General features: G+C 38.9%; 1 protein-coding gene across 8 annotated transcripts in view; it reads right to left on the reverse strand.

Moving 5' to 3' along the window:
- LOC117821602 (ankyrin repeat and SAM domain-containing protein 1A) overlaps nt 1-13,225 on the reverse strand; it is a 95,630-nt gene that overhangs the window by 3,391 nt on the left and 79,014 nt on the right. For all 8 annotated transcript variants that reach the window (XM_034696003.1, XM_034696008.1, XM_034696006.1 and 5 more), the window contains 9 exons: nt 6,627-6,725; nt 5,463-5,609; nt 5,021-5,128; nt 4,687-4,860; nt 4,452-4,589; nt 4,293-4,364; nt 4,111-4,197; nt 3,208-3,345; nt 933-1,115 (listed from right to left, as the gene is read on the reverse strand). In XM_034696003.1, coding sequence (XP_034551894.1) covers nt 933-1,115; nt 3,208-3,345; nt 4,111-4,197; nt 4,293-4,364; nt 4,452-4,589; nt 4,687-4,860; nt 5,021-5,128; nt 5,463-5,609; nt 6,627-6,725 — 1,146 coding nt within the window. The remainder of the gene's footprint in view (nt 1-932; nt 1,116-3,207; nt 3,346-4,110; nt 4,198-4,292; nt 4,365-4,451; nt 4,590-4,686; nt 4,861-5,020; nt 5,129-5,462; nt 5,610-6,626; nt 6,726-13,225) is intronic.

Genomic DNA, 13,225 nt, shown 5'->3' on the forward strand with positions numbered 1-13,225 from the left:
TGAAGCGAGGTGTTTCTGAAGAGTGCAGACGAGATTTAATACTTGTATGAAAATATTAAGTTGGGGGAAAACAGAGGCAAACACAGAAGAAGTGACAGTAAACAGGATGATTCTGCTGAGTTCATTAAGCTGCAGCCGCAGATGAGTCCCTGAGGCATCTTCACCTCATTGATATTCAACACGGGCGCTCGAACTAATGGTTTAATGCAAATAGCCAAATAAACATCATCACTGTGTACTCTAAATAATGTGATAAGCTGCAGACCTGATACAACTGTTCTGAGACTTTCTAATGTGTTTTGAAAGTGTAGTTTGAAAAAAAGGGGAGACTTATGTTTAGTTAATAAGATAATCATTGAAACAGAGAGGGAATGATACGCTTCTGTTTTACAAAGTCAAGTTTTCAGGCACTATTACAAGTGTGCCTGGGGCCCTTTTTTATAACTTTGATTTGTTAAAATTATGCTAAATTAGATACTAGTATTTCCTGAACCCATGGTTTTAAAACATATTTTCATAGTTTCAAAATTTTAAGACTGAGGATAACTTTTTAAAAAATAGTTCCAAGGCAAGTTCAGGAGTTCAAAGAGGAGTTTTAAGTCATGATGTCACTCATGACACTTATTCCCTTGGGAAGCTGAAGTCTTTCTGAATTTCAAAATGCTTCTCTCGGGATGAATCTGATTTTGAGGCAATAAAAGGGTTTTTAGAGTTCCCTCACTGCCCCCCTTTGTTGTGTGTCACATTCACTGCTGCTGTTCCAACACTGACATTTTAAAGAAGCAGGACAAATCAGCTGCATGACTGCAATAAAAACACTGCCCGTTGTTTTAGAACTCCTGTCTCTTTAACGTCTTCTCTACAGCGATCTTAGATCTATGTCTGCAACATATGATGTCATCTGTTGCAGTCATTTTCTGTGCCCCACTCACCGCTGACTTCCGCACACTGCCTCTCGGTCTTGGCACAGGTCGGCTGGACTTTGTCTCAATAACCTCTGAACCCGGTCCCACTGGGAAGCTTTGGTGCTGTTTGGTCCTCTGGGCCTGCAGAGCCAGCTGATAGGCAACCTCAAACGCCTGACCCAGTGTAAGTATGATCTCATAGGTCAGATTCTGTACATTTTGTGGAGGAAAGAAGAGGAGAATTAGGAACTTTTAAAAGGTATCGTTTGAGTTTGTTTCAGTTTGCAGGGAGACAGAAAAACATGTAAAAACAAAGTTTCTTTCCCACTTCTTGAAAACAAAGTTGCATAACAAGAAGTGGCACTAATCTCTTGAGTATTTTGCAGCAGCAAGCAGCTCCCCTCAGTACCTGAAGTGTATTCATCTGCTGTAGCTTAGTGTTAAAGCTGCTGCCTGCTGCACTCTTTTGTAAGACTCATGACAGCTTCCAAATATGACAAAGCACTTCAGACTTAAGACAGAGGATTCAAGCTCCTCTCTACATGCATTGTGAAATTTAAAAGCAATCACATGCAGCAGAAACAGAGCTCTTAAATAACCCGTATATCCCAGTCTTGACACAAATACTCTTGCTTGCTGAATGCCCTGATGCTACTTTAAATGATGGTGCGTTTCCACCAAGCGGTCCAGTTTTGTTCAGTTCAGTACAACTTCATCTTGCTTGTTTTTCCACAGCCAACTGTACCAAGTGTGATGGCTGCGTGACGGCTCCAGAATGACTTGAATTTCATTTGCATGTTAACAGATTAGTTTGTTCATTGTGCTGGAGTGAGCAGCAAGTCTTGCATGTTTCACATGCTGATAATCGAGAGAATAGAGGGCTTGTAAATTTTATTCCCAAGAGCTGCTCTAGGCCAGAATACGGATAAAATGATACAGGCTGTGTTGTCTTTGTATCAGCTACATGTATATCAAATACTGAGAAGTACGGTATGTAAGCGCTTCATGATTTTAAAGCAAAAGCCGGATCTATTTTTTTATGAGGAGAGACTCTACTTGTTTTCACACAAAGCTTTTATTTTGAAGTTATTTGGTAAAGGAAGTAACTCACATAGCTCTTGGTTTCAGAAAAAATTCCAGTTATCATGCAAACCGTCGACTATAGGTAAGCTCTGTCCATTTTTAAATACCATCAGGTTACAAGAAATATTTGGTGTTGTGCAATCTCCCTCTTCCTTTGCATCCATCTAGGTGCCCCTCTCTCCGCTCAGTTGCAGTTTGTGTTAAGCACCTTCTTTTTTTTTTTTTTTTACACAAAATCGTTTCCTGATGAGACCTCCCTGATATGAATAAAAATGTGTAGAAAACTGGGGCACTGGTGGCCTAGCAGTCTTTAAAATGCCACTTTTGGAACTTGCTTCAATAAGGCCATGCCCAAAAAACATAACTTAAAAAAAAAACATTCCTCTCTCTCAATCAACAGTTTTGAGGCATGTGTCGCTCCACCCTTTTGGGTTGGATAAGTACACTTGGTGGTACTCCAACAGAAGGGTGCAAAGAAAGTAGTTCAATACCTTTCCCAACTTTTGGAAATTCTAATATGCACAAGTCATATTGTACCGAACTGAACTGGACCACTTGGTGGGAATGTAGCTTTAGTTAATGTTCCAGACAGGACATGATCCGCCCTGTGTCATCTCTCTGTGTTGAAGATGGTGTAAGGTGGGGGCTGATAGCAGCAGCACTGATCAATACAGTTTGAAATAACTGATCACATCTCATCACATATGTGGTTTTCGATGGGTATCAACCTCTCATAACACTTGCTGCTAAAGGCTGCCCATTGTCTCAGAGAACCATAGACAGGAAACTGAACATTGTGAGGCTGACTTTGGTCTGCAGTGTCCCTGCCTGCATTAAGAGGCAGATTAGCAGGATAATAATCAGACCTCAGGGGGGCCAGGGAAAGTAATGGAGGGTTAGTTATCATGGCCAGAGTAGCGAAGGGAGGCAATCAACCCCAACTGGAGCGTGACACCTTGTGGAGATAGGGCTGTCTTGGGATAACGGTGTCACATCTACTCAATGTAAATACATGAAGTGATGTTGGAGGAATTTAAAGTTACAAGGGGGGAAAGTTTCAACACTTCTCTTAGTTATTTCACCATGTTTATGTGAGAAAAAACCCCCAGAGTATTCATAACAATACAGCATAATAAGCTGACATAATTCCCTCTGTGGTAGATAAAGCAGCATGTTATTTGGTTGTAAACAGCCTACAAGACAGTCAAGGTATTCTTACCACGTCTACTGTGCTGAACACGTGGCAGTAGTGGTGGCTGGTCTGCAGGTCCTTGGTGATGTAGGCAAATGTGCACAAGTCTTCTGGATCCTGGGCTGCACATGATATGTTTCGGATCTCATGCTCTGCGATGATGTTCTGCAATGAGAGGAGAGGTAGCATAAGAATCAGTATGGGGACTAAACAGGCTAGAATGTTGAATGTTTGATATTATTGTTACAACAATTTAAGACGAAGACAGGTTGTAAAGATGAGTCACTAAAGCATGAATCATGTTTCACAGATGCTGAAGTAAAACTAGAATGAGCCTCTATCTAAGACTTTTTACTCATGTGAAATAAACATCATGATGAGCAGACTTTCTGTCAGGAAATACAAACATGAACAAATCTGATCTGAACTCCTAGACATGATATTTAAATTTACAGAAAAGCAGCAGTGTTGTGTTTGTATCAGAAAACTCCTGTGTGGAGTCTTTAGCTGTTTACAAAAAGGACATAAATTAACATTGATGTCTTTATATGACCTAAAAAAGCAAGCAAGGCCAAAATCGACAAGATTAATTATTTCTGTATTGTCATTTTTAATGTCCAAAAGTGCTGCTGCAGGCTAAGTGTCAAAGAAAGTGACAAAGGGCAAGCTGCAGTTCACATTTTCCACAGCACAAGTTCTTGATAACTGATATATTTAACCACAGAAGAATAAAACAGTACTTGTAAATGTAAATGTACAGGACAAGATTGGCAGATAAAAAAAGATAATACTTTGTCCACCCACAAACAGAAAGTTCCTCAAATGGGCTTAAATGTTATTTGCCTAGTGTTAAATTTGACGTACAGCCCGACACAAGAGGAATGCCATGATACAAAATAGAGTTTCAAATATGTGTATGTAGTAGCTGACCTTATTGGCTGCATCTATGAACTTCACACCCTTATATGTGATCGAGAGGATGATGGAGGGGACTTTCCTCATTTGCTCTGTCGACCTCTGAAGGAAACACAAAAAGAAGGAACTTCATGTAACATATTTAAATCCTCTGATACTTTCATGCCTGAGATGAGACAGAGAAAATTGTAGCATACCCGCATTTTGGCACAGGCATCCTGCGTTGACTCAGTACCCCGAAGATCCTTAATTAGCATGGAGCCGAGGTACTAAAAGAGAAACAGGAGAAAGAAATGCTCAAATGGTGTTTCTTCAGTGCTAATTGCATCATGTTGGGGAAAGGGCATAACACCTACGTTGGCTTCATAGGCGCAGGATTCAAAGATGAGCTTCTCAGGCTGATGATGCCAGTTCTGAACTGGAGCGTACGGTGCTGCCAGACTGGGCGGCCTCAAGGTCAGGCGAGGCTCTCTATGCCGGTCTTCATACCTTTCCTAAAGGAAAAGAGAAAGGATATTATCAGACTTGTAATCAAACATCACATTGAGATACTTAACATAATGTTATAGATGCTAGTTAACCAGAACATACATGTGATCTGTGTCTTTCACTGTGATATCTTTGGGTAACAACGTCATAGTCGGCCTCTGGCACTTTTTTCCTCCCTGGCTCTCCTGCTGGCAGCAGAGGGTCCATCGAGCGCCCAGAGTACGAATCCATCTGACTGAGGGGGGACGAGGACTGAGATCCAGGAAGGTCTTGGCACTGGAGAGAAAGAGAAACCCATTTAATTGTTCCATGAACAACAACGATGGAGTGACCGATCCTCATCTTTCAGAAAAACAGCAAAATTTGTGAACAAAAGAAAAATGCAAATGAGAGTAAAAAAAAGACAGATTGAAAGCTTTCAGTGAAACAGACTCACCCGAATCTGAGACAATCGAGGGGGCTTCACCGGAGGCTCCTCGTAAGGTCTCTCTGCTAATGAAGCAATGATGCGTTTCCTGTGACCAAGTAAGGAGATCTTAAGCACCTGGAGGAGAGAGGAAGTGATCTGGTGAACACTTGAAGCAGCACTGTCGTCCTAGAAAGTTGGAGGCATGCCAAGAAACATCAGACACTGCTACTCCCCATGAATTAACAGCTTCTGTTTTAGTTTAGGCAGCAGACGGAAGTTTCAGCTCCACAATATTTAACTACAGATGTCTTCTTTACTGTACTTCCCTTCAAAGTCTGAGTCTCCAGCTTTCCCAAACCAAAACTAAAAAGCCAAACTTGTCCACTTTCCTGAGTTTTCTTTGACACCCTGTGAAACTAATTTCACCCTCTGATACTCCCTTTAGTCCATGTACGTCACTGTGACTCACATTGACAATCTCCAGCTCCCACAGGTTTTTGACACAGTCTAGAGAGCGGTAGCCGCTGGCCAGGAAGTTGTGCAAGTACTCATGAAGGCCGAGATTCTCCAGCCAAGAGGAGAGGGAGCTGCTGCCGTCACAGCCCAGAGCTTTCACCTGTAAGAAGACAGAATCAGTCACTAATGCTGTGAGGACTTTGAGATAACATCTGGGGAAATACTGTCTTTAAATACTATTTCCCTGTTAGACTTTTGGAACTTGCTTCAATAATCAAATAAAGGTATGTTTGTACATTGCAGGATTTGACTTGAGGTGGAAAATACAAGAACAACAAAGTAAAAAAAATGTTTTTATTAAAGAAGCCAAATATACTGAGTGCATAAAACTGAAAGTTTTTATTCTGAGGAAAGATGGGCCCTGGAAATGATCTGTAATTAAATCCCATGTTATTTATTTGTTAATATCTATATGAAACTGTGTGGGCATCATTTTTTTGTGTGTCTGTTTGAGGTAAAACTGCTTTATCTACACTACACACCATTTTGGTAGTTTGGTGAAAAAAACAAAGGATAAGGGAACAAATAATGAAATCATTAATTGGATAAAAAATTATGAAATAACATGCTTTTGCTGCATAAATTCTTCATATTTTAGGCTCTTATTTTGTCTTTCTTTCATAGTTAAAAACTGTGTAACATACATTGCTTGGACCCCAAAAAACAGTAACCACACATAGTGTTAATATGGACTTAAAAGCTGTATTGAAATGCAAAATAATGGAATTTTAGACATGTGATTAATCATTATTAACAACTGAAATTCAGCGATTAAAAGCGATCAACATGTTTTGCTTGACAGCTCTGGTATTTACAGTTCCCCATGTGTTGCCCTTTAGTATCACAGTAAAGTAAATATTTAAGATGAATGTTTTCTTCGGGAAAATCAAGAGGGGAAGCAAGTGGTGTAAAATTGAAATACTTATGAAAAGCAAAAGCACCTTAAAATTGTATATAAGAGTCGTAAATGTACTTTATTTGAGCACCATTGCACCACTATCTTGTTATTAAGGGGAGATTGACAGCTTGTGATCAAACATCAGATACAATATAAGACCATTAATCAGGTTATACTACAATGAAACATGTATTGAACAAGCAATCAATGATATGTCACCTTGGGTAAGGAACGTGCTGCATGCAGGATCTTCTTTCTGTGGCTTGGATCTGTGATCCCGATTTCTCTCAGGTCCTGATCCTCCATAACATTGCTCCCCTGTAGAATGAAATACAAAAACAGTTCTTGGTAAATTATGAAAGCCTTAATTTATGAGGCTATAAATTGCAAAAGTACTCAAGTAAACACGCACAAGTGTCTGTTACAATCGAGAAAACACAAATCAGGAGATGAATTTCAAACATAAAACATCACAATATGTTAAAAGGTCATGTTAATAAATATTGAATTATGATTCAAATCACAGGAATGCTAAAACACAGACTGTTTGGTGTCACTGTAACATGTAGTTAAGAAAAATCTACAGAGTCTTTGCTGCAGGGTGAGTATCGACCATTACTAATGCTACCATTGCAGGAAAAAGGTCAATTTCTCTTGAGCAACATTTTTAAAACCCTCCCCTACGGATAAACTCACTGACTGTAGCATGTGGGCTTCATCGATAACCTCTTAAATGAGATGTGTACTGTATGTGTGTAAGGGGGAGGGGACCGACAGGGATGTGTGCGAATGATGGTGAAACCCATCTTTGGTTACATACAGCAGCACCTCTGGGACTGTGTGGCAGGTAATAGATAATGGAGAGAAAGCAGCGATAAATCAATGTCAGACGTACAGAGTGGTCAGCGATATGAGATGGAGAGAGAGAATACGACACATCGATATCTGACTGTAACTGATGGCTGCAGGGGGAAAAAATCAAAACAATGTGACATGTCAGGAAAGACTCTACTACTACTACTGGTCTGCTTTCAGTCCCGAGAGTCAGAACACAACATGGTGAAGCAGCGTTTAGTCATTATGCACCACATATCTGGAACACACTCCCTGAAAGCTGTAAGTCTGCTCCAACTCTCACCTCTTTTAAATCAAAGATTAAGACCTTATTATTTGCCACAGCCTTCCTATCTTAGCTTATTTTAACTCACTTTAAATGCAAAATTTTAAATTTACTTTTAATATATTTCTAATTTTCCTTTCTTTTCTGTTTTATTATATTTGTCATTTTAATTGTGCTCTTTAATGCTTGTCTGAATGTCTCCAATGCTTTTAATGTTTTGATGCAAAGCACATTGAGTTGCCCTCCTGTATGAAATGCGCTATACAAATAAAGTTGCCTTGCCTTATTTTCTACAGTCATCATTGGAGAACCCCAGTGGAGGTTAAAACAGGAGTGTAACATAGAACTGTTCTATCTAATGCCTCTATTTCGCCTTTTAAATGTCTCAAAGCCATGTTGTTATTTTTACTCTCTTTGATTTTATTTTGAAAGGACTTCCTGTCACTCTTAAATAAAATACAACTCAGAAAAATTGTAAAACGACCAGTTTAAAGAGTGAAATGTAATATATATATACTAGGGTTAGTTTCGACAGTAATATCATATGGTTAACTATGTTTTTTTTTTTAAGTTCTGATTTAAAATAATCTGCCAAATAACTCATGCTAACAGAAGTTTAACACAGTAAGCTAGTTTTGCTGCAGATAGAAACATTTTAGACTTCAGTGTATATTGTAGCCAACTCATATGTTGATTTAGAGACTTTCAGAGAAACAAAATTTAAAAATAACAACTTAAAATCATAATTTAATGTGTCGGACCATCTTTCAGAGAGTGCTACAACCCAGAGCTCTTAAACAGAGATGTCCATATTCTAGGGCTCTGCTACAAACGCACTGTACAGACTGGTCGTAATTTTAGTGACGTCACCATGTGGTTTTTAAGATGCATCTTGAAGCACACCCAGCTGTTTTTATTGAAAACTGTTATAACGTTTATGTCGGACTGGAGATGACAGCAATTGAATTACTATTAATCAAAACGAGCATTTAAGACAACCACACGACCATTCTTCTTCTGACAAATGACATGACTTATGCCATTCATGTGTGTTTGGCTTTCAGTTTCATATAGCCATGTCATTCTTTCCATTCAGCATGAACATTTTGAATACCTGCTATTTCATTCTTCAAAGTAAAAAGTCATATTACAGGTATCTTTTATCCACTTCTTACATTCAAAATTTTAATCTAAGATTAAAAAAAAATGAAAGATCATTCAGAATATTGTAATTTTGAATATCAAAAACAGATTTCAGATTGTGGATGTTCAGATTCAGGTTCAGATTCAGATTCAGACAACTTTATTGATCCCAAGAAGGGCAATTCATTCATAGCTTACCATACAACATTTAACATTTTACAACACATCCATCATATATACATGCTACAGGTCAAGCATCGGGTCTGTACATGGGATCAGAGGGTCTGTGGAGGACAGCAATAAGTTAATCTAATAAATAAATATACATTAAGATAAGACAACGATTAAAAGACAATATAATCTCTTGTCATACCAATGTTATTTTAAATGACTAAAAAGACTGCCGTCTGAGTTTAAAAGCCTGACAGCAGACGGAATAAAAGATTTGGAATACCGATTAGTTCTCCTCATGGGTGCATAAAAACGGCGAGCTGAAGGCATCAGTACAAACTCGGTACGAATATAATGGCTGGCCGATAACGTTGGATATCTGACAGGTATATTAAATATAAGTTTTTTCATTTTTTAAAGATTTCTAATGAAGATATCCAAAATTATGTTTTTTCTGGATTGGAAGAAAGAAGCTGTGGATGTCTCTTATAACATTTATGGTTGACAGGACAGTTTTGACAAGGAGAAATGTTGGTGTGTATATCTAAATTATAGTTAGTAATTGAGCGTATTTGGATAAGATGTTAAATCAGCTTGCCTCAGGTGGTCATCATAAATTCTGCCTGATCTAGAAACCGGAAAGAGGTGGAGTTGAGCAGAGTTTAACAGCTATGAGGTCTCTCTTCAGTAAAATCAGCCACGCCCCTTATTATGACTAATTGAGCATAACTCTTAACCATGATATAATAAAAACAAATTAGTTATGGAACAGCTTGAAGTGGACCCTTAAGAACTGCAGCTTCAAGCACTTCTTCATAAGATAAATCTTTCAACACCACGGGATGCCACTTGGATGCAACCAGGGATAAATGTCCTGTTAGCATATATCTGGGTTTGAATGTCAAAATGAATGAGCTATTACAAAAAACACACTGCCGAAGTGCTGCGAGTTAGTCTTGTTGACCATAAATGCTTGCTTCGTGCCTTCAAAAGAAGAGGTCAGCAACTTAACCTCATGTGTTAAAGTATTGTGATGCTGCCTCAGGAACAAATTGTGACGGCTCAGGGCACATGTAGCTGACTCTCCAATATCAACTGCAAGATAATCCCCTCACACCTTTACATGCACAGAAACACACACACACAGAGCGGTGACAGGACAGACAAGGAGCTGTCTGTAGGTCAAAGCTGACAGCCTGTTTTTCATGCAGACGCCGTCAATGCAGACAAGAAAGAAAAAGATGAACAGAGAGGAGGAGCGAGCCTGTCAGTGATGGAGAAACTGCAGAGTAACCTGCCTGTGGAATCATAATGTTCGCAAATTTGCTGAGTAAGCCTCTGATATATTGTGTTCCGATGGTTAAGCATTCGGAGTAGAGTGGGGAGTATGTGATGTGATTTGGTAAAAAGTTTGCGTCAGTCTGTCGAGGAATATTTTGTTGAGAAAGAGAGGAAGATCACAAAGACAGCATGACAAAATGATGGACCAAACAGTGTCATAGAGCTAAAAACAGAGAGAGAAAAAACAGAAGTATGCCAGGCAGAAAAGACAGAAAAAAGAAAGACAGAGTGATGGATAGCAAGACAGAAAGATGGAAAAACAGATGGACAGCGTGGAAGATCAGAAGGAAAGACTGACAGTCTAGCATAGAATGAAATTGAGACAGATGGAGAGGAGAAAAGAAAATATGACAGGAAGGTGAAGACAAAAAGAAAAATAGACAAAGAATAGGAAAGACAGAAATGCAGACAGACAAGACAAATGGGGAGAAATGAAAATGATGGCAGAAAGTAAGGACAACATAATGCAAACAAAGACAGACAGTAAAAAATGAATGACAGACAGAAGGACACAAAGACAGACACAGGGACAGAAAACAAACAGATGGACAGCAAGAAATAAAAGTTGGGCCCAAACGCAGTGCATCCCATGAAGTGACATCATCTCTAAGTGTGGTGAGAAGCTGAGCCCTGCTGTAGCTGGAGCTCACATTGAGCATCATGACTCACCTCTTTCATTTCTTAATACTCTGCTCTAAACTGACAGCGTAGAGCTCATTATCTGGGAGCAGCAACACGCTGATCGCTGCCTCTCTCCAGCTCAGGATGAAACTATTTGGAGAGCTGGATGGATAATAACACTTTCACAGTGCATGGATCATTGCATTACTGTCCCACTTGAGATGAGCTGATAAATGGCTCTGCGGGGAGGAGTAGAGCTCCAACACCCTGAATAGACACTATTTGCCCACATTACAATGGCTGCTTTCTGCACTTTTTACTTCTTTAAGAACTGTGAGTGTGTTACAATGCAGCTGTTTTATGTCATCCTTTTTTTCTTTTAAAGCACAGACTCTTAAAAGCAATTTAAACTAAAACACAACGTCTCTTAAGAACGGATCTGTTAGGCCATGAGAGTGACATGAGTGCTGAAATGATTAATCCATCCATTAATCACCTTGTCGGATCTCCAGCAATCAATCACTGAATATTTCAATACCTGATTTACTCAGACGTTCAGCCAGAACATCTTTCTTGTTTCTTTAGTGGGGTTGTATGAGGTACTTGTAGGGTTGCAAAGGAGTGGAACATTTCTGGTAAATTTCCGGAAAGTTTCCAGTATATTTCCATGGGAAGTTAAACTGGGGAATTTTGGAAATATTCCAAATTGGAAACTTTTCATGGAAATTATGGGAATGTATGGGAATTTATGGGAATTAACTGGGAGTCAAGGGTAATTTAATGGAAATACATTTTTATGAATACATTTATATGTGATGCAAGTTAAACGTTAGTACCATACATCGAATTTGTTAAATATATTACCACATAATATCATCCAAACTTACTTTACTTTGTATAGTCCACAGGCTCAAATGTGTGGCTTCAATAGTCTTGTGCTCTGGGCTCAAAAGTGTGGTCCAGGATTCTAGTAATCATGTGTGCATGTGATTGAGGAATGCACAGTGCATGTAGGGGGCGTGGTCTCAATAGCCCTGCAGTAAGCAATGTGCTATGTGCATGTGATTGAGGAATAGCATAGATATTCAAATTTACTTGCATGAAATCTGGTTGTTTTAGTCAGGATTATGCTAAAATATATTTTTCCAAACTGTATTTAAGTTCCCTAATAAGAGCCAACCTTCAATGTAGTCAATTCCTGGTTTATTTACGTTTATTCCCATAAATTCCTGTTAATTCCCACTGAAAGTTTCCAACTTTGAAAATTCCTGTAATTTTGTTTACAGTATGTAACTCTTTCCAAGTTCCACCTGTTTTCACCGTCCTGATAGCTACCTGTATGATAGTTGAGCTCAGCCTATGGTAGCATTGATTCATTGAGACTCGCCCCATCCCCACTTTGCCTGAAATTAAGGAATTTTCTCAATCAAACCAGCGCTCTGCATGGTTTATTTATTTAATAGTATACCACCATTTCATTTAACTGCATGATTATGACCTAATGAGGGAGAAAGGCTTTTAAAGAGTGGCACATTTTGAAGATGCTATGTATCCAGCATGCCTCGGATCAGCAAAGTTGCTTCTTTGAGTGACATCTTCTGGGCAACACAATTAAACACCTCTCTAAATATCAGACACAGATGTGATATGCTTCAGCTTTGGAATAGACTTGTGAAGAGGAACATGTTTCTTATGTACAGAGAATACTGGTCTGTTGATATATGGTGCAACTGCAAACCAAAACTATGAAATGAATGTCTCCTAAAGAATAACTACAGTGTATAACCATGTGTTAAGTTATATCTAACCAGAAGACAAAGATCCCTCTGTGTGCAGTTACATTCAGGAACATTACCATTAGCTTCAGAGCAGGTTTAATGCCACTCCAGATGAGAACTGAGTTTATTTGGTGTGTGGTGAAATTGAGAATGAGATGCCTCTTCTGTTTTACTGTAATGACTTAAGGGACATACAATACTTTTGCATAAGATGCCCTCAGTTAATGCTGATTTCTTTCTGGATGTTTATGAAGAGGAACCTTTTGTCGCATATTTCATCTGCAAAGTCTCAGAGACAGAAAGGGTACAAAATTTAAGACTGTACTATAAAAGGAACACGTAACTTTGCAATGACTTTGTAATGATTTGCTGGAGCACTGCAACTGTATTTCTGCTGTCTGTATATTGGTAAATGGACTTGTACTTATATAGCGCTTTTCTAGTCTTTCTGGCCACTCAAAGCGCTTTTACACTACACGTCACATTCACCCATTCATACCCATTCACTCACTTTGTAGATGACATGGATATTCATGGTGTCTTGTACACCATATTTTATGCTAAAGACTTTTTTGAGAAACCATCTTGAGTCATGGCACAGATGCTGTGCTGTGCACCTTTGCAGATGTGGCCATTTATATCAC

The sequence above is a fragment of the Notolabrus celidotus genome, chromosome 11 (assembly GCF_009762535.1).
Source record: "Notolabrus celidotus isolate fNotCel1 chromosome 11, fNotCel1.pri, whole genome shotgun sequence".
Lineage (NCBI taxonomy): Eukaryota > Metazoa > Chordata > Actinopteri > Labriformes > Labridae > Notolabrus > Notolabrus celidotus.